The sequence below is a fragment of the Lichenostomus cassidix genome, chromosome 2 (genome assembly GCF_008360975.1).
Source record: "Lichenostomus cassidix isolate B80296 chromosome 2, HeHo_3.0, whole genome shotgun sequence".
In the NCBI taxonomy this organism is placed as follows: Eukaryota; Metazoa; Chordata; class Aves; order Passeriformes; family Meliphagidae; genus Lichenostomus; species Lichenostomus cassidix.
In genome coordinates, this window is record NC_139482.1 from 29,769,208 (window position 1) to 29,794,802 (window position 25,595).

General features: G+C 37.6%; 1 protein-coding gene across 4 annotated transcripts in view; it reads left to right on the plus strand.

Moving 5' to 3' along the window:
- Window positions 1–25,595, plus strand: part of HDAC9 (histone deacetylase 9) — a 457,439-nt gene that overhangs the window by 12,938 nt on the left and 418,906 nt on the right. For all 4 annotated transcript variants that reach the window (XM_085050864.1, XM_085050871.1, XM_085050865.1 and 1 more), the window contains exon 2: window positions 22,526–22,636. In XM_085050864.1, coding sequence (XP_084906990.1) covers window positions 22,618–22,636 — 19 coding nt within the window. In that variant the 5' untranslated portion in view covers window positions 22,526–22,617. The remainder of the gene's footprint in view (window positions 1–22,525; window positions 22,637–25,595) is intronic.

The following is a 25,595-nucleotide window of genomic DNA, read 5'->3' on the forward strand; positions in this document are numbered from 1 at the left end:
TCTGAGTTTATTTGTGGGAAAATAGCTCTTGGTTGTAGCACTAAGTTCCTATGCAAACAACTTTATATCCTCTAGATGCTCAGGCCTACGTCCCAAGCTATGGCATCTTCCATCTAGATGGCTGGGCGTTTTTAAGCATGCAAGATGCTGGCTATATTGTCCAGCAATCCAATTAATTTTCTACTTATTTTCTTTCTACTTCTGAGTACTGCATTGCACCATATCCTGTGGAAAAGTGTCTGGAGCATTGCAAGGTGTCCGTGTACATTGTCTCTCCTCAAACCCACTGTAAAATAGCTAGTTAAAATAATGAGAGGAAACATTGCCCAGAGAACACAGCTGGTATGTTGGCCTGGTGACTATGCATTCGTGGGTAATCACAGTGGTATGGCCTGTATACACTAAGAGGATAACACTGAGCTGGTATTGATATGGTCTGTGCTGGTACAAGACCTTCCAACATATAATTGTGCTTCCTTTTGTGAGTAAGGATGTTTTTCCTTACATTTTTTTCCCACAGCTTTTCCCCACTCCCAGTGGCAGCCTGAGTTCCAGTCTGTCTCACAGTTCTGAACAGAAAGTTTTCTGCCAATTGGCATGGACAAATCTTATCTTAACTTTTTTCCTCTTGCTGGCCTGAATAATGCAGAATTTTGGGTTACAGGCCTTTTAGTGATTTGGAATCAAGAGGGACAAAGGCATAAGGAAGAAAAAAGCTCTTCTTTCCGTGAGACAAGTCCTGCTGTGATTGGCACCCAAATCACAAAAACCTGCTGGATGAGTGGATTCTTCCCAGTCATAAGACATGCACCAGCCACCATTCAGCCTGAAACTTCTTGCTTCTTTTGCAATTTTTATGAAGGTCCAGTCATAGGCCAGGTGAACGTCTTTGTGTAGCCAACCTTTGATGGCAGGAAGGAGATGACACCCAAAGAAACCCCGACTTGACTGTCTGAAAACAGTGAAGCTTGAGTTGCATCCTGCCATTGCTCACCATACAAGTGATTACTAGCTCACAGCACACAATTCTGGACAAGCCAAGTCTAAAGCTTGGAGACAATGAGAGGCATGAGTACCTTCTCAAGTGTCTTCAGTACTTAGTACTCCAAGTCTGATCAGAGCTATGGGTGAAGGATGCTTAAGCAGCATGAGTATGTGCTCCTAGCATGGACAGTCAGCAGTTTTGGCCAGGTCCTGCCCTTGTTGCACATTGAAAACCAGCTTAGATTTAATATTTATTCCTCAAGTCTCTGGTCTCCTGGTCAGTAACTTCCCACATTATTCTGATTCTTTCCCTGCTCATGACCAGGAGAATAGGTCTAGATATTATCTGGGGTGTTTAAAATACAGGGAAGTGAGCAGGTGTCTACAGACAGTAGTGATATTTGGCTTTGCAGACTGTGAAATACATACTGGATAGGAGACCTAGAGACAAAAGTAATTTAAAGCAACTTGGTAATGCTCCATCTTTATTGCTTTTATTTCTAGACTGAACTGAATAAATGGCTCGAGACACTTGATTCAAGTTCCCTCCTTCAGGTGGAGTGGATACTGAAAACTAACAATTGTGTGCTGTCTCTGTTAATGCCAATGCTGCTTCACTTGATGATCTGTCCCAGTCATAGCCAGGAGGGAGTTGACATAGCAACCCCAGAAGTGGGACTGTTGTGTTTTGTTTGAAATCAAACTGGGATGTCCTGCAGTGTAAGAACTTTCCCAGTTTTTAATTTCTGAAGTAGTTAAGCATCTACTGAGTGACAGACAGCAGTTTGAGTAGAGAACAAGAATGCTGGGAGAGCTGGAGTCTCTAGAGATGTGCTCAAGAGGTCGTGATGGTACCTGAGTGCAGGGCTTAGCCTCCTGTGTTGCATGGTGGAGTTACAAGTCATTATTTTCCTTATATCCTGCCACTGGGGAAAGCTTGCATCTTCTCATCCTGTCAGTACAGGTGTGAATTCCCCTAATTCTCAGGGCTGGCAATTGGGCAGTATATACAGCCTGTTACATCTGGCTTTTTATTCTGCTGAATCAAATTAAGTTACCTGTACATGTATCTAACCTAAAACTTTGGCATCTCTGAGTTTATTTTCATGTAAGAGCAAGTTTGGGGGTGATGAGTGGAAAGGGACAGTTCTGACTTCTTCAGAAGTCAGCTTCCATGTTTTTACTGCTTTTTCAGGCTGTCCAGCAAATATCTAAAAGAGCATGTGTCCTCTAGGCAGAACATATACATCTTTATCCTCGAATTTCCTTTTTGCCCAGCTGGCAAAATTAGTAGCTGCAGACACAATCTATTTCTTCCTTTCTATCTTAGGAGAAATCAGTGAAATACAGGAACATTGTCTGAGGGCTCTGAGAATTTTTTTCTAGGCTGTGCCTCTGAGATGGGTCTGGAAGAAGGTCCTGAGGCAAGAGAGGTTGTCTGAAGGTAATTCTGGTGCTTCACTGAAGGTGACCCTAGGATACGCTACCAGGGTTTGTGGCAGCCTCTCCGTGTTCTACGTGGAGCTTCATGGAAGGGGCATGTGTTACATGAAGTGCTCACAATTTCTGGATACTGAATTTTAGAGTGTAGTTTAGAATGTTTCCTTCTCCTGGAGCACCTGATACTATTCATTGATGTATGACCATGAAATCTTACTGGTAGCAGAATTACGCATGCATATGTGGCCTTCCAAATGTGGTCACATGTGGCTCCCAGACCTCCCCTTGCTATATCATCTGTACTACCCTGATTTGTGCCAAGGGATTTCCTTTAGAAATGAAATGGCTGTCTAATTTTCGTACACAAGCTTTGGTAGAGGCTTGCTGAGGTGAACGTGAAGTATGATGGCTTGGCAATGTGGCAGCAAACTGTTTTATCTTGTTCCTTGAATGTTTTTTTCTAGAAAGTTGCCTTTTAAGTGATACATATTTCTTCTCAAATTGAACATTTGAGAAATTAGGAGAACACAAAGTATTCAGCAAGTGCTAGAGAAAGTCTCACATCCATGAGAACATCAGTGAAGAACTTGTTGATATCACTGCTTTTTCTCTGCAGCACTAAGGAATGTACATTGCTGTCACTTGAAGAGGTCATTTCTTTTCTTTATTCAGAGTGATCATAACAAGTCATTCTTTCTCCTGTGGCATTTATGGATCCCTTCTGTCAGATCTCATTTAGATTTGATGTGGCATCAAATGTTGATACACAGGTTTTAATAGCCTCTAAAAATGGCGTAGATAAGTTGCAGCACAAAGCTTTCTGGGCTTGTCAGACTTATGCATCTAAATGATTTAAGACTCTTCTTAACTGTTTTCATAGATTCACAAGGGAAAATTCACCTACGATTGCTAGGAAATTAATGGTAAGCATATAATCAGATTAAAAAGAAAAGTGGTTCTTTCCCTCTTTCCTCCAAATGAACTTTTAATTTTTTGGATGAATGCTTTTTCCAAAATACAACTTTTGTCTTTCAAATTACTCTTTCTACCTGTTTTAGAAAGTATCATTTCTCCTTTGTGCTGTGTAGTTTCTTGAATGGATTGTGAAAGCACTCATGCTGTGGTCACTGTTCCCTAGAGTAGTTTCCACAGCATTTTGCCTTTATATCACAGTTCTACCTCTGATGAGTTGTTGCACCCAGCAGGATTAGTTTTTCAGTATTTGTGACTTAAGTACTCACAGAGATTTCACTTTTCTTCTTGGTTGCTTCTATAAGCTGTGAAGACTTTTTTCCTCAGATTTTGTAACCTCAGTATTTTCTGTAAAACCCAGCATTTTCTCTTTAGGTACCCACAGTTTTGAATATTACACCTTTTTCACTTGGTTTATAAAATTACAGATTTATAAAATGGTTAGGGTTGGAAGGGTCCTCAAAGATCGTCCATTCCACCCCCCCGTCATGGGCAGGGACACCTTTCACTAGCCCAGCTCGCTCAAGAGCCCCATCCAACCTGGCCTTGAACACTTCCAGGGATGAAGCATCCACATCTTCTCTGGGCAACCTGTTCCAGTGCCTCATCACTCTCACAATAAAGAACTTCTTCCTGGTATCTAATGTAAACTTACGGTCTTTCAGTTTGAACCCATTCCCTGTTGTCCTGTCACTACATGCTCTTGTAAATAGTCTCTCTCCAGCTTTCCTGTAGGCTCCCTTCAGGCACTGGAAGGCCACAATTACGTCACCCCTTCTCTTTTCCAGGCTGAACAATCCCAGTTCTCCCAACCTTTCCTGATAGGAGATATCTTCCATCCCTCTAATCATCTTCTTGTCCCTCCTCTGGACTCATTCCAACAAGTCAATGTCCTCCTGGTGCTGAGCACCCCAGAACTGGATGCAGTATTCCAGTATTTCGGGTGAGATCTCATGAGAGTGGAATGAAGGGACAGAAGCACATCCACTGACCTGCTGAACATGCTTCTTTGGATTTATTTCACAGGCCTTTAAACTGAACTTCTTTCTTTCTAAGATAAATACCTTTGAAAAATCAAATTAATGTAATTGAAAGTAACAGTCTCAGTAGTAAAGTATGCCTAAAACTATGTGCAGCAAAGGCACTATTGCTAAATAAAAATTTTAAGCTGTTATTTATTAAAGTATGTGGTGAAATGTACCTGGTGCAAAGGATGAAATACCTCCTTACAATACATATGTGCAATATTTTTAAATACAATGTATTTGTTCATATGTACAGCATGTACAGAACTCGGCACAATTTATCTTCATTTATTTTCACAATTACTTTAAGTGCTAATGTAGAGGAAATGTGTCACACACCTAGCACCAGCAAATGGTAGGTAGTAAGCAAGTTATAGTCAGTAACTAAATTTCATATATACTGTGAGTTAACATTCATATATACTGTGAGTTAACATTATCAGAAATATATGTGTCTGTTAAATCTAGCCATATACTTTGAAATTTGTTCCTTTGAAATTTCAATTTAATAATTTAGAACTCAGTCCTGCTCAGCATACATTGCAGTAACACAAAGCCAAAGTAAAGCCTGGTGCCTTTCAAAGTATCCATGGCAGATACTAGACTTTAGTGCTCTGCAGAAGAACTGCACCTGCCTAAATATAAAGATGCCTCCCCTGCTGTTTTTGATCTTTTCCTGTCAATTTGATTATAGTAGTATTCTTTGAAGACTTACTCAGTGATTTTATTTTTTTTAATATAGAGAGGTTAAATACATTTTCTCTAATAATCTTGGTAGAAAGTGAGGGTTTTAGCTCAAAGCAAAGATTGCACAGTTTGAGAATTTTTCTGTGTCTTCAGACTACAAAGACCTGTTGAAGAAAACAGTGATGACACATATCCAGATAGAAAAGCTCTTAGATTCATTTTGTGAATTTCAGCTTACTTTTATGCTTTTTCTTTTCGTTTTAGTGATGAATGTGACTTGTGTGAGATGAAGGAACCCTTTTAATATTCATGTTTCAGCAACAGTGGAAGTACCACAGTCAAAGAAAAAACTGTAGATGGGGCAAGGCAAATCATAACATTTGGTGACAACAATGGGTGATGTTAAAGCAAAAGGATTTTTAAAAATCAGAATAATGGGTTGACAGCCAGGAAGCACACCTAAATGGGACCATCTGAGTTCTACTATTAGCAAATAAAAATAAGTAGATTGACAGTTATCTGAAAAGATATTACAGGAAAAAGATATTACATGAATGTGCAGATTTACTCTTGTGCCACAGATGGACATAGGTTGACAAAGATAATCAGGCAAAATATTATCATGACTGAAGCTGGTTAGAGAGGCCCAGGTAGAAAGTGGTGCTGGATGAACACCTGGGTCACTCAACAGTCTGGATACCTATCATCTATGAATGTGAATGTGCCAGTAAAGAGAGGAACTAGGGAAAGTTGTTAAAGCAGGACCTGAGGAAGAAAAATACTAAAATTAATCGATCATGTCTAACACTAAAGTTGTTTCTCATTTTGAGAAAGCAGAGCTGGAGCTTTAAATGCCTCTTTTTCATGATGGAGGTTTCACTCTGGCCAGGAAACAGTAATAGTACATATTTTTCATCAAAGCAGCTGCTGTAGTCTGTAATGCATTTTCTTTGGCAGATGCCCACATTTAATTGTGACTTCTATGCCTAAACATAGGTAAGGAAAGCCTCTGCATTCCGAAGAAAAGGTGTCTTTCTCACTGACAATACTAGCAGATATTCCTGACTTGAAAAAAGTATTTATTCAAGAAAAGCCTATAATTTTATTTCTGAATATCATGCCTGATTTCCTTGCTAAATGCAGTGCATCATGAAAAACCTCCCATGTTTCTGGTATCTTATCAGCATCAAGAGGAAAGACAACTTCTTCCTGGGTCTTGGCACATTGACTGTTCTTTTTCTCTGTGTGTGAAGATCTTTTATTTTTGTTAAGGTAAGAATAAAAACCATGAAACTTTGAAAGAGGTAGTAAATACTGCTTCTTTTTTTATAGTCTAGCACTTCAACTGTGTCAATAAATATTAAAATGTTATGCAATGGAAGTAGTAGGACATTCCTATAGAATTAAGCAGGATTGAATTTTTATTATTGCATCAATAAATATATTTTGCTCTTTCCTCCTGCTGAAATGGAACTGTTTGCTATACTGCTGTATTTTAAGTTTTAAAAAGGACATGAAACTGGGGATTCTTTGATTTGCCTACTTCATTAGTTGCCTTGCAGCACTTCTTTTATTTTATTTTTTATTTTTCTTGTTCCCCTTGCCCCAAGCTGATGCTGTCATACTTACATTTATTTCTGAATGGAAGTTCTTCGTTTTTGTAAACTATTCTAACTTTTACTTGCTGGTTCTTTTCCTTGTCTTTATCATAGTAACTGACTATTTTGGCTGAAGGCATGTCTTGGGGTAAAGTTCAGTTCCTTACATCATCTTCTGGCAGCCTAGCAAATTCTCTTAACCTTTTCCATGTCCTCTTCTCTCTTCTATTCTGTTTCTCAGCTTCTGGGTTATTTTTTTTGACTGGCTGCAACTGGATCTTTCTACCTGCCTCTAAGAAACTGGTATTCCTCCTAGTTCTACTAAAAAAGAGAGGTGAGAATATGTAGCATGCCAGCTTTATAAGACTTTGTCAGTAATAGTGAGAGAGATGCTTCTTTTGATCTTCCTAGGCATTAAAAAAACCACAAAAGCTTTGTAAGGTGATTAAACTGAACAGTATAAATGGACTAGTGCAATGGATGTGCTGCATAGCTGCAGCATCTGTACAGCTATTTTTTAGCCCTGAAAAGTGATAAGGCTATGTGCCTGACTTTCTGGATAAGTTCAGTTGTGTGCTTACGGAGTTTCTTGTAGTAGTGCTAGAAAAACAATAAATAGCTGATAAGGCGCTTTTTTTTGCTTCACATTGGTACCCTTTTTATAAGTGTTTAGCTGTTTCATCCATGCTAAACCTAATGCCAACATCTATAACAACTTTAAATTTTTAGTGGAAGCATCAGCTAGCCTTTGCATACTCAAAAATGTATGTAAATATGAGCTTAGAATCATTGAATGGTTTGTGTTGGAAGTGGACCTTGAAGATCACCTGGTTCCAACCGCCCTGACATGGGCAGGGACATCTTTCACAAGATCAGGTTGCTCAAAGCCCCATCCAGCTTGAATGCGAGCGCTTTAATGATGGTGCATCCACAACTTTCCTGGAAAACCTGTTCCAGCATCTCATCACCCTCATCATAAAGAATGTCTTCCTTATGTCCAATCCAAACTTACTGTGTTTCAGTTTAAAACCACTGCCCCTTGTATTGTCACTACATGTCTTGGTAAAAAGCTTCTCTGATCTTCCCTGTCAGTCTCCCTTATATATGTTGAAGGTTTGCAGTAACATCTCTCTTAATGCATATGTGATAGTATCAATTCCATGAGCAAATCCTTCGTTTTACTGGGAGCTCAGGTTGGGAGCTAGTGCTGAAATAGCTGAATGCTCAATAATTGTCTTTCTGTAGGTAAGTAGAAGGTTACTTTTATTATTATTTTGGTTTCAATTTCACCATATCACTCATTTTCTTGTACTTGACATAATAATCAGAAAAAATCTTCAGTTACAAATGCTGGATATGGCTTCCTAGTCTTAATCTTTTGCTAGTCTACAGATCCTTGAAAAGAAAGCTTATGCTACATTTGCCTGGTAGCTGTTTTTGGAGCCTGAAATGACCTGAGATTTGGCTCAGGCAAAATTTGAGTGGGTTTTGAAAGGAGGTGACGTGACTGCACTCATTTTTTGGGAAACCTCATCCGGTTTTATACAGGCTATTTTAGCCACAAGTTTATGGTTAGGGATTTTTATATTCATGGGGAAAGTAGCTTCTTCCAGCTGTCGGACAGTGTAGTTGTTCTATAATTACTTGCTCTAAACTCGAATTTTATATTGCCAATAAAGCATAGTTGAACAAAGAGCTTTCTTATTGTGAATGTCTGTGCCTTTATTTAAGTTGTCTGTCTTTATTAAATAAATAGTTTTAATTATTTAGTAACTAATGAGGTTAGGCATTTTCTACTAACTAGGGCGCATTTTTTTGCTGTTTTGCTTCCTTTCAAATTTTGCGTTAGGTTTTACTTTGTGTAGCTCTGTTTAGACGAATCTAACCATGAAGATGTTCGTCTGTCCTAAAGTCAAGAGAAATTTTATTACCATGCTATTAAAGTTTAAAAATAAAATTAAAAATATAGTAGCATCTTTATACTAAGTAGAAAAACCCTCTGGTTATGCTGGAAAATATTTCAATGTGATGTTTATTTACCAGTCTGTGGTATGGCATGCATAATATCCTCGAACATAGTGGTGCAGCTTGTGTTGAAATTGTCTTTAGTTGAATTTTCAACTAGAGTTGGTGGTGTAACAAAACAAAAAAGCATGGTTGGTTTTGTAACAAAAAAAAAGGGGTTAGGTATCTGCAGTGAGGAGTCTGCAGCAGGGAGTCTGCAGCTGTATGAGCAGTCATGGTCTGTGGACAGGTTGTTGGGACTTTGCCAGTAAAAATAACATAAAATCTTTTCCTGTTTGTGTATCTGGACTTACTTGCTATAAGAATTTGGCAGCAAATCCAAATGTAACTATATAATTTTAATTATATTCTCTTATGCTTCTTGTTGTGGGAAAAAATCTAGGGCTGCTTTCATTAACTTCTCTTTTACTGTAGAAATATGGTCACCGAAGTGACTTATGCTTGAACGGCAGATGACAGTTCATTTAGATATAAATGTGATTTTTATACAGAAAAAAATACAAAAAAACCCTCAGTTTAAAACCTGAGTTTTCCTAAAAGTGGACTGCTAAATTCTATACTGAATATCTTGTAAATTCCTAAACCCCCTTTATCTTCTGGTGTACTCACAAAGACTATCTGTGCTTTTTTCTTAATTCCAGTTCATTCAGAATGTGCCAATATATGTATTTGGAATGACAATCTGTAACTCCCATTTTGGTGGGTTTTTTCCCTTTTTTTAGGTTGGGTTTTTATTTAATATTTTTTCCTTACTACTGGAAGATCCATCCTGCTCAAAGTTATATGGAAAAGATAGAAAAGTTGCTTTTCACATTCTTTACCCCAGAGATGTGCTGGAAGCCCAGTTCTGTTCCATCTCCCTTATTTATTGTGTCCCTTCCTGCCTCTGTGCCTTCGCTAAACCATCTGTGCACTTTCCTTTGAGTCCCAAAGGCTTAAGAAATGTCCTATTTTGTTTGACGTTAGTTTTGTTTATGTTCATTTGACAAGTGATGGTTGGATTTAGAATTGCTCCTGCAACCTGAAAATACTTTCTTAAAGATGACATATTTGTCTTTCAGTTTCAAATTCTATCGGCCTCTTAAAGTTACGAAGTTGTAATTAAAAACATTGCATTATCTAATATTTGTGATTAACATATGATAGATTTGGATAAAAAACAGACTAAGTGCTATGTTACCTCCCTGCTAAGATGGGGATGAATACTCATTTTTAAGTGTGAGGAAATAGCTTTTGCTATTCTTTTACCTATTTAGAGAGAGCAGCAAGAGGAATAGTTTTATTGAAGCATAAAGTGAATTCTGTGATTCTGTTTGACTGGTTGACATCTGCAAACCTGTTCATTCCTACAGAATAACAAAAAAACTCCAGAAAACCCAAAACCTTCTTTCACATCTGAGCACTTTAAGTTCATATTCTTAACAAGCTGATTTTAATGTGGAATCATGTAATATCTCAACTTGCTAGGGACCTGTAAAGATCACCAGGTCAGACTACCTGAAAATAAGCCTTATGACTGAGATGATCATCCAGATACTCCTTGACCTTTGGTAGGCTCAGTGCCATGATCACTTCTGTGGGAAGCCTGATCAATTGACTGACCACACTCTCAGTGAAGAACCTTTTCCTAATGTCCAACCAGAACTTTCCCTGATGCATCTTCAGTACATTTCCTTGTGCTCTGACTTTTGGCCACGAGAGAGATCAGCATCTCGCCCCACACTTCTCCCCTTCAACCTGTAGACTGAGCCACCCCTCAGCCTTCTCTTCTCCAAGTCAAACAAACCAAGTGACCTCAGCTGCTCTTACAGGGCAAGACTTGCCCTCAAGGCCTTTCACCATCCTGGTCCCCTCCTCTAGACACATTCTAATACATCAAATAATTGATATACTTCTTGTGTTGTGGTACTTAAACCAGCAGACAGTGCTTGAGGTGGGTCCACACCAGTGCAGAGAAGAGCAGGACAGTCACATCCCTCAAGCAGCTGTTGATGCTGTCTGTGTTTGATGCACACCAGGACGTGGTTGGCCCTTTTGGGCTTCCAGGACATACCACTGACTCATATTCAACTTGCTATTCACCAGGACCCCCAGATGTCTTTCCTGCCTGTTCACAAATGCAGCCTCTTCCATGGATATTCAGAATGCTGATTTTGAAAGAAGAGGAAGAAAAATGACCAAGCTTTTAATGTATTTAAACAACATTTTTATATGTTTTGTATATTTTTGATGGCAGGTGCAATGTTCTGCATTGCAAGTGTTTGCAAAAACCATTGAGTTTTAGTTCCAATTGTTTTCATCCAGTCAGGGTTGCTTGTTTATTTGTGAACAAGCACTGAGTCATCCTTAGCTGTGGTTTTGCTTGTTGTGCTTTTGTTTTCACCTGAATCAAGTGCAATTTTTGTATGTGCATAGGAATGGCTTTGGTTTTTTTTGTTCTCTTGTGTATGTGTATTTTCTTGTGTTTTTTTTCTTTTTTGTGTCCCCCAAGTAGTCATGCAAGTTGGTGGTTTTAGCTCGAGGTGGTTTTCATTGAGGTCTTGAAATCTGTGATTCAAAACTGAATTTGAATGTCGACAGAAGAAGCCCACATGGTTGAAACTGAATTGATTGTACATGAGAAATGTTTCTGACTAGAGTACTTTCCACTTGTAATCCTAACAACAAGGGAAACTTAGTCACTTGGTAAGAAGTCCATTATTTATTGTATGTATGTAGCTAGATGCAAAAGTGAATAAATACAGAATTCATTTTATTAAATGCAGAGATTTACCTGTAGCTTGTTGCTAGATAAAAATTTTAGGCCTTTTTTTTTTAATTGGTAGTGGATATTTATGTCTGATGTTTACAAAGGTGTAAGCTTCCTTGTAATTAAGTGTAGGTACAAAAAATTTGCATTAAAAATAGTTGCAAGTATATCTATATCCATATAGCCAATGGGGGCAAAAAGACAGAAGGCTGATTTTACACATTTTGGGTCTGACTTTATTTGCTCAGTCCTCAGACACTGAGCAAGAGTGGACAAGAACTCGGTCAGAATGTAAGTTGTGTTGGACTTTTTTCCCCCCTCCTGCACAGGACTTATTTTCCATGAGCTTCATAAATGTTATTAACTTTTCCCATTATTTTGTCCTACAGCTGTTACTAAATGACAGTATGCACTTGCATCAGAGGTCAGAATTTTCTCACAAGTTCTGCATTATGAGTTGAGTTCATCACCCAGGTGCATTAATAAGCCTTCTGCATTGTGGCTGTCAAGTTCCAGTAAGAATATACAAATTATTGAAGATAATGTTTATTTTTTCTCCAGTGACATTGGTGAAATCACGGAAAACTAATTGAGCATGAAAATGATTTTCAGTCTTCACCCTGTGATCCAATTTAACTGCCTGATGCAGAAAAAAATCTATTTTCTTGGTTTGTATTCCACTGTTGAAAATGCCAAAGTATTAATCAAACTTCCACGTATCATTTAGTCTCTGCTGAATCATACTCTTAAAAAATGGCAGTTTAGAATTAAAACTTGTCTCGTGACAGCAAGTAAAGCTCTACAGTAAAGAAATCTATTGTCAAAGGACATTCAGTGTAAATGTTCTTCAAAGCATCAGCTGTGGTGAAAGGTTTATTTTCTTGTAAGACAAGCTCTACAAAATTTGTTATTTATCAAACACTGCAAATACCTGTTTCAACAATTAAAGAATTTGTGGTAATAGTTCTTCAGACATTGAAAAGACAAAATTGAAGCCTAATGTATCTAGAAGCTAGTGTAAAAAACTTGCCCAATCTTTGACAAAATTCAATGACAGCAAAACGAAACTTCTCTTGTGTGGTAAGTTTTTAAAAAATAACTCAGCTTATATGTTCTTTGGCCATGTATATGCTTTTCCTGAGGAAAACTTGACTGAAGCTTGTTTTTAATGAACAGAAAACTCCTTGGCTGTTAAGCAACAAAACCTGAAATATTCTTGATGGTAATAAAGACAAAAATCCTTTTGCTGCTAAGCAGATAAACCCACTTTTTCATCATAGATTTAAATGGAAATTTTGACTCATCTCAGTTACTTTTAATGCACGAGATAACAGTGGACATCAATCATCTCATGTAATTAATCACAACAATGCAAAATTTACATGTACAGGTTGTTTGTACTTCTAAGCTTGCTGACAGCTTCTATATACCTGTAGACCCTCTCCTATGTCAATTCTGTCACTAACGTGACTTTATCACTTCGTAAAATTCTTAAAGACGTCATTCTCCATTCATCACTGTGCTTGGTGCCTGCTCCAAGCCTTGTTTTCCCTCTCTGTCCTGTTTGCAGGTTCCAAGGTCCTTGCAGGAGGAATTCCTTTAAGTAGTACAAAACCACAGGATGATGTTCTCACCTGGGGTCTCTGTTGCATAATGGAAGTAGCTGACTGCTTCCTGTAGGTGATTGCCAACACTCTTGGATTGTGTTTTACCTATTTGTAGGTGCATCTCTTTCTTTGTATTCTGGGGATTCCTGTCCTAAAATTGCCAGGCGTTTGTATTTTCCATGTCTTACTCCTGTGCAATATTTGGTTTTCTGGAAAATTTTCTGTCTTGCAGAGGTCAGAATTACCAACAATCCAAATACGCCTTTGGAGTTGAAGCTCTCTGCTTTATATTTCTTCAAATACTCATTTCTCATATTAATATTTTAAGGCAAATGAGTGATAAAATTCAGAAACTGTTTTAATTTTTTTTCCTAAAATGATACCTCATATCACAAGTGGCTTAGATTTTCCCAAAGTCAGAAATATATGTGTGTATAGAAGAGTACAATGACATGTAAATGAGGTAACACTTCTACAGCTTTTTGAGTATGCCTGTGTCAATGAAGAAATGCATCTGAGACTGGATACTCTTTGTTTAGGGGAGAAAATGGTGCACATGAGAAGGTCATGTTTGAGACTTGTGTTTTGAAGTCCACATAAATGTACTAATTCAAGACCATTGAGGCATGGTGTTCCATATTTGACATTTCATAAAAGTTTTGATAACTTTTAAAGGTCAGTTGAATATCAGAATATTGAATACCTTATTAAATGGTTTGAATCCTGGATGGGACATCGAGGTCCTAATTTAATGGAGCAAAAGTGGTTCAGAAGAAACCAAAGGGAGTTTTGTAGCCTCTGTAGAAGAGTTGAAGAGCAGGAGAATATTATGATGATTCACCTTGAGGTTCAAGTGAAACCAAGTGTCAAAACAAAGCTTACAGAGCCATATTGTGTTCTAAAAATATGAACTGTTTGTAAATCAGGTTCTCTTGAATATGATTATCCATGCTAATATCTATATGTAAAAATACAATCTAACACAAATATGGATTTTTCAAGGGTATTTAGCTGTAGCTTCACTCTAGCCTTTTTGAAGGCAGTGGTGATATTCCCAAGCATTTTTGATCACATCAAAATGGTTAATCATTGCATACTAAGGAAGGTTTCAGTGAAGGAGAGTATGTCCTTTTGTCTTAAAATAAGAAAAAAATTATTGAATGCAATTATGCTGAAAGTAAATTTTTGGTGATTCCAAATTAAATTTTTATATCTGAGGAGGTTTATACATGAAGTTGCCCTTCTAAAATTTTATTTTGTTTTTTCTTTTTAACTGAATCATCTCATAGCATCAAGTTTTCTTTAAGATTTGAAAAGGAAGGCAAGACTGATTCCTTCAGAGAGCAGTTGAGATCACAGGCCAAGCATCTGAAACTCTCTTTGGAGGCTTTATTGTCTAGATAAGTAGCCTTTTCTTGTAGAGTCTGCCTAAAACAGACAAATTCCATAGGGAGGCTGATAATTCTTCTTGTTTCCTGAGAGCTGTTCTGTTATTCTAAATTATTACGATGTTGTAGAAATGCAAAAGTGCTTTTTTATATGAAGGAAGCTTTGATGTTCTGATACATTCTAGTTACAAAGTTCCACTGTGGTAAATATTCAGGGGCTGTGCATCTCAGATTAAATTCAAAACATAAAAACCTGGTTGTTATACTGCCTGTTATACTGTTAATAATTTTCAGGGGTTAAAATTACATTTAATCTCAAGCATTTTTAGAGAAATGGATGTTCTTGAACACACAGCAGGCAGAGATGGGTATGAGTATTACAGCAGGGCTGGTTTTTTTGCACATGACTTGAAAGTGTGGGGTTTGTTTTTTTAAATTTGTTTTGTGTTTTAATTTTCAGTGAATAAGTTATTAATGATGCTTGATAATAAATTACTGATTAATGAAATGTGGCATCCCTAAAATACTCCCTGAATTATGCACAGTTTAGGTCAGTATTGCAAAGCTCACACTGCTCATGTAAGTGTCTGTACTCCAGCTGTCATTTAACTTTGCCTTTGCTCAACACTGAAGTTTGCTTAAAATTTTCCAAAGGCAAATTAAGAATTTAGAAGGCATTTCTTAATTGAGGGGTTGAGTTCTCCAGTGGTTCCTTCAGAGGAGCTTGGATAATTAGTTTTGATAGTGCTGGGGAAGAGAGTCAAAGTGAAAGAAATTTAGAATTTGTGATTTCCTTCAAAGTAATCTGGCCTCTGTAATTTCTTGTAGTGGCTGACTTTCTCCAGCTTTTTTGAGAAGAAGTTATAAGAGATAGATTCTTTCTTTCAGTTGTATTCATCTGGTGGAAGTTTCTCCATACCCTTGCATGAGAGAAGAGGACTGTACCCACTTTCATATGACCTACAAGGGCTGTTCTTTGTGTGTCTTGCATGTTCTTTGGTGTCTTGTAGTGGAATGGCTGAGGCTGGAAAGCATCTCTAGAGATTGTCTAATTCAATCCCTGTGCACAAAGCACGGTCAGCTGCAGGAGACTGGCCAAAGCCATTTTCACTTGGGTTTTGAATATCTCCAAGGATGGAGAGAGCACAGCCACCCTGGGCAATGAAAAATGAAATTCCAATGAAAAAAAATCTTCTGTTTCTTTGTTTCTTTCCTTATGTGCTTCAGTGAACTCTGAATTTTTAGGATTCATTTTTGCCTAGAATCTTGTACATCAGCTCTACTTTGTGAGGGCACAGCTGGATGTGGACCCCTTTTAACCCACACAAGGGGCTGGCATGAAGGAGGGAGACAGGAAAACTGAAACTTCAGCAGAAGTATTTCTGCAGCTGCACGGTGAACAAGCTCCAAATCCTGATGAGGTTGAAAAGAAGGTTGCGTGGTTTTGGGGTTTTTTATTTTATTTTTTTAAGCTATATCATATTTCTGACTGGTTTCACTGGGAAACAGAGCAGAAGCTTGTGCAATTCGTTGTAACTGGCATAGCAGAACAGCAGCTATGTAACCAGCCAGCAGCTTAGCAGCACATTGTTTAATCCTGTTGATTCAGACCTTAGATTCTTTTTTGGAGGAAGACATCATCTTATCTTAATTTTTAGAAAACTTGTTTGCTTCATCTCTGTAGTAGATAGTGAAGGTAAAACAGATTGTTGAAATAGCTGTATAGCTTTATTGCTTGTTTAAGAGAGTTTAGGGAAGAGGGTTTGTCTTTGGACAGAAGTCTGAGCCTCTCACAACAGTGTGAATTGTGTGCTCACAGCATGTGTGAGGTCCAAAACTGCTTAATATTGCACATGAGTAATTGGCAAAATATAGTGATTTAAATTAGTGCTCAAAATAAATAGTTGCATGTAATAAGTATAGCCAAGGATTCTTTACAGATTCTGTAAGACATAATTTTCTGTTAGACACTGCATCAAAAATTACTTTGTTGGGGAAATATGAAGAGTATGACTGTCCAGCACTTGCTGCTGGAGTGGTTCTTTAATACCAAACCTTCAAAGGTATGTACTGCAAAACTGTTACAGGCTTCAAAAAGCCTTTAAGTAGACACCTAATTAAGAATAAGATGCCTGATAACGTTATACGTTAATCCTGCACTGAGCTCTGGATTCTGAAGGCTTTGCTGTGGAACCACTAAATTCCCACTGAAAGCAGTACTATACCCCAATATCTATTGGACTAGACTTTGGTCTTTTTACTGCATTTTTTTTGCTCGGTATTTGCATATAAAGGTCACTGCATAGTAGAATGTGCTGCTTAATGTCCTGTTTTTGGTTTAGCTTTTACTTATTCTACATTTGTAAACCAATTATAATAGCCATTTGCTTTTTGAGCTGATGTAATCAAGTACTTTGTGTTGGAATTCACACCATTCCTTAACACTTTACCACCTTTCCCATATGCCAGCTTACTTCCTAATCAAATTTAGAAGTTTGGTACAAGGGTAGAAGGGTTCTGGGTTTGGTTTACATGGGTGCAAATCACGTCAGTAAAAGTTCATTGTGATTTGTCTTCCAGTCTTTATGTTTTCATGCATTTGTTATTATTTTTTCTAATAGCCTGATCTCTTTTTTATCTGCTTTTCATTAGATACAATATGAATACATATTCAACAAATTTCTTTTGAAAAATATCTTTCATTTAGAAAGATGTATTTTTTGAATCATCATGCTTTTCATGTTCTATAGAGAGCAATTACTGTTCTTTTGTTTTTGTTGGGTTTTAAAAAAATTTTTCTATTTCTTTTAATTGAGCCTTTTGCTGGAATTTTCATTGGACAACAGCATTTGTACCAATTCTTACAGCTGTTTGGGTGTTTGGTTTTTTAACGCACGAGCTGTTAAATGTGAGAAGTGAATACTTTTACTTTCTTGTGACACTTGAGGTTAATGGCCTCCAGCATTTTGATCTCCATTCCAAACAGCAATTTTGTTGATAAGCTATTTTAAAACAATATATGCAGCAGAGAAACAGCTAGATGTGTTATTACGGCTGCTGACCTGTCATGTTCATAATTCAATGAAGTGTATAATTCTATATTTTTATCCACAAAGTCTTTCATAATGATTTTCTAGACTGCTTTACAAAGAGGGGTATTTTGGAGGTGGGTAAAAAGTCCTCCTAGAAGAGAAAGATCTGGAAGATACCTCCAGGATGTAGTTTTGAAAACTACAGTTTCATTTCAGAAGTTCTCATGAAAAATTCATCTTGGGCATGGGGAAAATAGAAATAGAAATATATTTTTCATCTGAATTCTGTTAATTTGTATTCATTGCATCCTATTTCAGAAACTCAATTCCCGGAAGAATTTTGAAGTACAGACACAAGATAGAAAAACTGTAGTCAGTGAATATAGTTTAGGGACAACACAGTGAAAAATAACAGTTTAAAGGGATAGTATTACCTCAAGAAGGTTATTTATGTTAGAAAATACTGCACCTACAATGTAGTCATGAGAAACAGAGAGTTTGTGGTGGCTGGTGGGCCTGAAAACCTACATTCCATCTTGTCCTGTTCTTCTGTAGCAATTTAAAAGGTGCATCAGTCCTTGAAGCATATGAACTGTTGAATTTCCTTTGATGGAAAAGGGGAAGGTTTATGATTCCTGGATGAGTAAATTCAAGTCACTAATGTCTAGCATCACTTCCAGTGACATATATGATTGTAGAAGTTAATTTGCTGTATATTGTGCTGTAGTCTAATATGCCAACTTGATAATGAGTAAAGGATGAATTACCATTCAATTAAAATGTAAAAAAACCACCTTGTAGAATGTTGATGTTAATATTGAAATGTTAAAATTAAAATGTAGTGCCTTAGGAAGTGCACTTAGTCTATCCTAAATCCTGTAGCCACTTGCTGTACCTTGGTATCTTCAGGATTTGACTGATCAGGAACTGTATGCTGTTTTCTGTGGGTACAGATGGGGCATAGATGTATCCCCCATCGAGCAAAGCACCCCTCATGAAATTTTAATGCACGATGGCCAGTGCTGTGCTTTTCTTAACTCTGGCTCAGTGTTAGCATTAAAAAAATATGTGGCACTGCAGTTCATAGTGTCTAATTTGCACTATGACATTCTTTCAGTAAAAGGAAAGAAATGAAGCATGTCAGCTTATCAGTAAAAGTGTATTTGAGTGAGAGTGTCTGTGTTGTGAATATAATTCTGTATATTATGATGTGGAATTTTTCATGTTTTAAATGGAAGCTTTGACAATGTGAGCCTTGTATCATATTTACAAGGAGTTGTTAAAACTGAACCTGAAAAACAACACTCAGCTTAGTGAAAGCTTTGCATTTACATGAAATATATGGAAATAGAGTATCAGGAAGGATGCCAACTGCCACTTCATTAAATATAAGACTATCAGTGCAGTTGAATTTACAAAATTCCTTAACAGAAATCTTTTTATGGGAATCCCAGCAGAACACTTGCTTATACTGGAATTATTCTCACCAGGTTTATCTGCAATGAATATGCAATGCTGATGCTGTCTTTGGTGATACTGAAAAGGAAAAATCCTAAGGTTCTGCATCATGTAATCACAGAGTAGCTCCAGACCTGTGGAGGTACCTAGTCCACACCCCTTTTCAAGGATGGGTCAGCTACAGCAAATTGCCCAAGACTCTGTGCAGTCTCCAAGAATGGAAACTCAACAAACTCGCTGGGCACCCTGTTTCTTAGACAGGAAAAAAGTGCCTTCTAATGTTTAAATGGAATTGCCCATATTTCATTTTGTGCACACTGCCTGTTCTTCTGTCTGTGGGGATCACTGAGAGCAGTCCTGTTCTGTTGTCTTTACTGCTTTTTACCTAGCTAGTCTGCAAGAAAACACCTCCTTTTTTTCTGACCTTGGGTTTTATTCCATTTCTCGCTTTTCTCCCTGCCTTGGCACATACATTCAGTAGATCCAGTTTCTCTAGCCCATTGAAGTCCCTCTGAATGACAGCAGAACCATCTGCTCTGTTACCAGCCCTTCCAGTTTTGAATTGTCTGTAGAATTGCTGAGGTTATGGTCTGTGCCATGAGCCAGGTCCTTAATGAAAAGCAGTATTGGCACCCATATTGACCCCTGGGGGCTCTATTGAAGGGACTGGCCTCCAGCTGGACTTTGGCCTGCAGATCACAGCCCTCAGAGCTTGGCAGCACACACTGTTTTCAGCCACTTTGCTGTCTACTTTCCCATGTTCCACAGTTTGTGAGGATGTTCTGGGGAACAATGCTGAAAGCTTTCCTTAATTCAAGATAAACAACATTCTTAGCTCTCCCCCCATCTATGTTCTAGCTATTTCATTGTAGGAAACTGTCATGTGGGCCAAGCTTGATTTTCCTTCATAAATACATGCTGCCTATTTCCCTCCACCTTCCTGTCCTTCAGATGCTTGGGAATTGTTTCCATGATTATTTGGTCCATCAGCTTCCAAAAAATTGAGTTGAGGTGGACTGAACTTTGGTTTTCTGTGCTCTCCTTGTCCTTCCTGAAGACAGGAGAGATGTTTGCTTTTTTACAGTCTATTTGAACCTCCCTTGATAGTCAGGACCTTTCAAAGCTGGGGGTGGCTTTGCAGTGATGCTGTCCAGGACCCTCAGCACTCATGGAAGCATCTATTCCGTCAGGTCACATGAGCTTATGTCCAGCTTGTTTAAATCTTCCCTAACCTGATTCTTCTCCAAGGGTGTTTCTTGCTCCAGAAGAGCAGGGGAGAGCGACCGAGCAGCTTCTTTCTACAGCATCAGCACAGCTAGTATCCATAACCCAGTACAGGATTGGTGGGACCACTGTTTTGAGTATGGAATGACACTCAGATGGAGTATTTGCACTGACAGGAGCATGCCAGTCATACCTGCTGGTATCTCTGTCTCACACAACTATCCCAATTATTAGCAATTATCTTTATTGGGGAAAAAAAGTGAAGACTTGTTTGTGAAGAGAAAGCTTAGCCATTTGAGAGTGCAGTGTGAACAGACCACATGAGCTTCAAATATCCACTTAGATGGGTAGTCTACATGAAGCAAACTTAGACAAAATTATAGTTTTAGTTATGGGTGTCGCTGTTGAGCCGCTAGCAGAGAAAAGACCTGGGTTCTCAGCGTGGCAAGAAAAAAGAGCTTTATTATTTTGATCCCAACCTATATAGACTTTTCAGAGGTCAGTCAGAATTGGTCAGTCAGAAACCTCTCCCTAGGCCTGATTGGCCAGGCCTGAACTGTCCAAATCTCGAGACTGTTTTAATAACATCCAAACTTTATCTTTGTTTATAAAACACAGGAGAAAGTTCTCATGGGAAAGACCTGTGCTAGCCACATTATGGGGATTATAAGTGAATTCCAGATATTAGAATATTGTTAAATCCTAATGCCCAGAATTTTCCTAATGGTCAAACATACTATGTTTACTTTAAATGTATACTGAAAATTCACTAAAGTCCACTGTTACACATCAATATCCATTTTCTACTTCCTGAGAGAAACCACATAGTCCCAGCTGAGGCTGGATAGTGAATGAATGGATGTTGGTTTCAGTAGAAAATATTTTTTCATGATCTGTGTAGCAGCTAAGATAATTACGAACTTGGTGAAATTAAGTAGAATCTTAAAATTCCTGAATTGTGTATTGATTGTACTTTAATTGATGAATCTTGGAGCTATATGCCTGCTGCAGTCAAAGTGAGGATCTGCCCAAATGAAGGGTTTGGATTAGTCTTAACAGTGGAGTCTGTTCAGTTTTATAGCAGTGCCATCTGATATCTGATGAATTTTGATGCATGAAGTAAGCAAGGAAAAGCAATTAGGATTTTCATGAAGTATAATGAATTTAGGTTTTACAGGTCCTGTCTGCTGGAGTGCTGTCTGTGTCCAAATATCATGCCTATTTGAGCAATGCATGTCCAGCATGCTTTAGAGGGCATAAAAGCAGAAGTTACTTATCTAAATGTGTGATTTTCCTTTCTTGAATGATAATGATGCTAAACTTAAATGATTATACTTGGTTAAAATGTAATTTACTATCTCAAATTTGGCTGAGCTCAGCTTGAAACTAAATGTGCAGTTGGTAGTTTAAAAAAAGTGACAAAAGCTGCTAAAATATTCAGCACTAAGAATATCTTTGACTACTTAGATACTTCAGGAGCAGTGGCTGAATAGGATAGTCACAGTCGTAATGCACTACAACCTTCTCTTCTCTCTCATTAAGCTGTTTATATCATGCTTGAATGAAAATATATTTTAGTTCCCTGAAAGCCTCTTCTCTATAGCTTTAAACTTTCAGCAGATGGGAGTATTAGAGGAACACTTTTGCCTCTGCTTCTGTATTGAACTGAAGGTGCCACAGGACTGTGGCAAATTGCAGAACCTTCCTTGCCCTACTCTCGAGCAGCCCACGCCATTAGCAGCTCTCTTTGTGGTGTCAGAGATGTCATTAGCTTGTCGTGGGAGATCCCTTCAGCTCTGTTAATTATTTCAACAAGTTCTATTAATGAGCTGTTTAAACACTGGGGCTTAAGGCAGTAGTAGCTATTCCAGAAAGACTTTTGAATGCAGATCTGTTTCTGCACATTCATGTTTCAATGCTGACTGCAGACATACATGGTAAGAATAAAACCGTGAATTGGCCACTGCTTAGACATAAGGATATAATCCAGATATTTCTACCTCAAGTCTTCTATTTCATATAATACCTGGATCACTGAGAGAAGAGAAACGACCCAGTTCATCCTTTACTTTCTAGTGTTCTTATGTGACTGTAGATGGGCTGTAATGCAAATTTCGAGTTGAATCTGAGCTGCTCTGAAGCTTTAGGATTTCTGAATTTTAGTCTTGTTTTCAGCTCCGGAATTTGCAGCAAAAAAGTACACTATAGAAAGAACCTTAATGGGGAGAGATTTCTAATGTTCTTCTGTTGAAGTATGTTTGATGTAATTTTATTCTTTTAAAAATACTGTGTTGTCAACAAATAGTCAAAGGTGGTTTTTTCTTAATTTTATTCAGGTTGACCCCACTTCTGGAAGAATCTCAAAATCTGAACAACTTCTGCACAGTTTGCTTTACACTGTTAACAAGATACCATTCCATTAAGAACGATGAGCTCCACAACACCAGGTCAGTTTGTTTATATTTGTACCTCGCTCCTGCACAAAACTGTGTTTTATTAGGAAGTTCCTAATCCTTTGTGTTGATGAAATGAATTTTGCTAATGACTGATATGCAACACTTCATATGATGTGACTCTTAAAAACAGGACAATGGCTGTATAGGCAGAAAAGGCAATTTTGGGGATACCTTATCACAATTGAATGGTAAAGTCAGTATAATCCTACAGTACATTTAAAACATATTTTTGTTTTTTATTAAAAATTGATTAGTCATGATCTGACATGAATAGGCATTTTGTAATGTTTTAGTTCTTAATATTTGTAATTAGACATTAATTTATTTTTTGCCTTTGTACAGTTGCTTCTTTTAAAGAAACACTGCAAATGGTATCCTGTTATTTTACCGTTTAACTTTAAAGTCATCTTTGCCCATAATAGGCATTCTTTGCAGAACTTCCTCCTTTAAATATGTGTAATTAACAATGGTCTCTGAACCTGCTTTACCCAATGCTTGCAAAATGAGTCACTGCAGGTTCACTTGATAGAAAGCGAACTATCAGTAGCTGTTTAAACTTCCAAGAAAACAGAATGCTGCATATGGAACATGCCTTGACTTCAGTTCTTTTGAGGAGTGAGAGTCCCCAATTCAAATCTCTGCAACGTCCCATATGGTTCACACTTTGTTCACCCACACTTGAAGTATCTATTCCTAGTACTGTTGGTAAAATAACCCTTTACAGGTGGCTTATTTTATGACTGCTTCAGTTTCGTGCAAACAGCCTATAAAAAAGCATCAGGGAAAACACTGTAATACTTCATGAGCTCTATTTATCTGTACACTCCCTATTGTATAGAAATTTAATTCAGTGAGCATTTTTTGAGAATTGTTGATTGTAGTATTAAAAACTGGCAATAGCTTTTACATTAAATAGAGTCAAGCATAGCTGGCTTTCAGACTTGGCCTCTTTTTCTTACACTGCAATTTGGTGCATGCAGTGAATTATCCATACAAAACACGACAGGGCATTCAGCAGAAAGGTACATCTTTATCTGTATCACAGTGGTGCTTAATATGAAATAATCTTGTACTTTTCTAAACATGCAGTTCAAATACCAAGATATTCCAGCTGATTTAGTATATTTCTAACATTTCTTCTTTTGTGTTAGGTGTAGTCTGTGGGAATAGCCAAAAATGAAATTGGCTCTCACAAAAAGAAAGTAAATTTTCCACTACTCTTTCTGCTGTGAAGAAAGAAGATAACAAATGTGAATGCATATTGATTGTCTGTTTCTGCAGACTACATCTAATGCAAGAAAGGAGAAACATTCAGTATAATCAGATTACTTGTAAAGGTATTTAGACACTTCATAAACATTGCTTTTAGTAGCAGTTAGGTGCCTAAATATCTTCAAATCTACTCCTCAGTGTCCCCCATAATTAGAGTTTGCCTCTGAAAACTCAGAGTTGCTTCACCAACCATTTCAATACATCTCTGGCATGTACAGAAATGCAGTATTCAAGGGCAGTGTCAGCCATGGGATCCTCATTTTTCCTTCCTGTAGTGAAACAGAAGTCCGACAGGATTTATTTGGACTTTAGTCTTGCATCCTGCTTAATGTAAATGCCATGAACCAGAGGAGGATGAGTGTCTCCATGTGGCATTTCTTCTGTCTCCCAATTGAGGGAGTCTGAGATGCCTTTTGGCAGTGCTCTGTCACCTTTTGGAAGTCACTCAAATTTCTGATTCCAGTGCAGTGCCTGTAATAGGCTAGTAGGGAACAGAGTGGTAGGAGAAGCCTGCCATTTCTCTGAGCAGTTAACATTTGATTAGAATTTTTTAGAAGATAAAAATTGCTAAATTTTCTTATTGCATCCATAGTAACTGAGTTCCTCTTTTCCAATCCTTTTCAAGTGTGTATATTTTTTCATATATAGCCAGTGTCTTTTTCCCATTGCAATTGTTGTTGCTACTTTTCCTTTCTCTTGGAGCTTGTTTTTTATGAAGGTTAACCTTATGAGATGAAAAGATGGAAGGACAGTTCCATCCAACTTTGAAGGTCCCTTCCCAATGAAACTGTTTTATGACTGTGATTCCTATGTTTCAACTTCCAGCTTAGGTTTAAAATATGTATCATTGTAATTGTTTCACTTGTGAGACACTCCAGTTGTTGAGGAAGTGTCTCTAGTATTCCAAAAGAAAAATTAACGAATTGCCAGTGACATGAGCAGCTTGTTCCTGTGATGAACCTGTGGTGGGCTGTTCTTGCATTTATAACTCGTAATTTAAATGACAAAATCCTGATTGAGATGTGTTTAGTAGTGTTAGAGTTGGGGTTTTGGTGCTTTTTCCTTTTTATTCGGGATAATCTTGAGCTTCTTCAGGGAATAGGTTGCTATGTTCTGTTAGAGCCAGTGGTTAGGGCAGTTTAAAATAATTTCTAAGTTGGACACTTTAAGCACATACAGTATGCAGACAGTATTTAAAACCACTCTTTTTCTATGGTGCAACACGAGGATGCTATCTCATTTGAATACCAATCTGTGTGTCTTGTACATAAGACCTGTGAAAATCTTCATAATATATTGTAAATGTTGTTATTTTGGGTCATGGTTGTAAGTTACAACAAAATGGTGAATGTACTTTTTTTTTTTTTTACAATATATCTAGCCCACATATATATAGCTTTTGTATGTACATTCATACATGCTGTTTACACAGAAGATAAATATATTTTCAAAAAAAACCCCAAAAACGAAGAAACCAGCGAGAGGCAAACTGGTAAAGCAGTACTACTCTGTAGATGAATGGTATAGGACAGCCCACTTCATGGATGGCTTGTTCTGTCAATGAAAAATTCTGAAATGCTCTAGAAAGGTTCAAGGATTGTGTTCACATGCTAAATTTCTGTGGTTTTATGATGTGATGTGCTAAGTGGAAAAAAGAAAAATTTCTTTAGAATTGCGT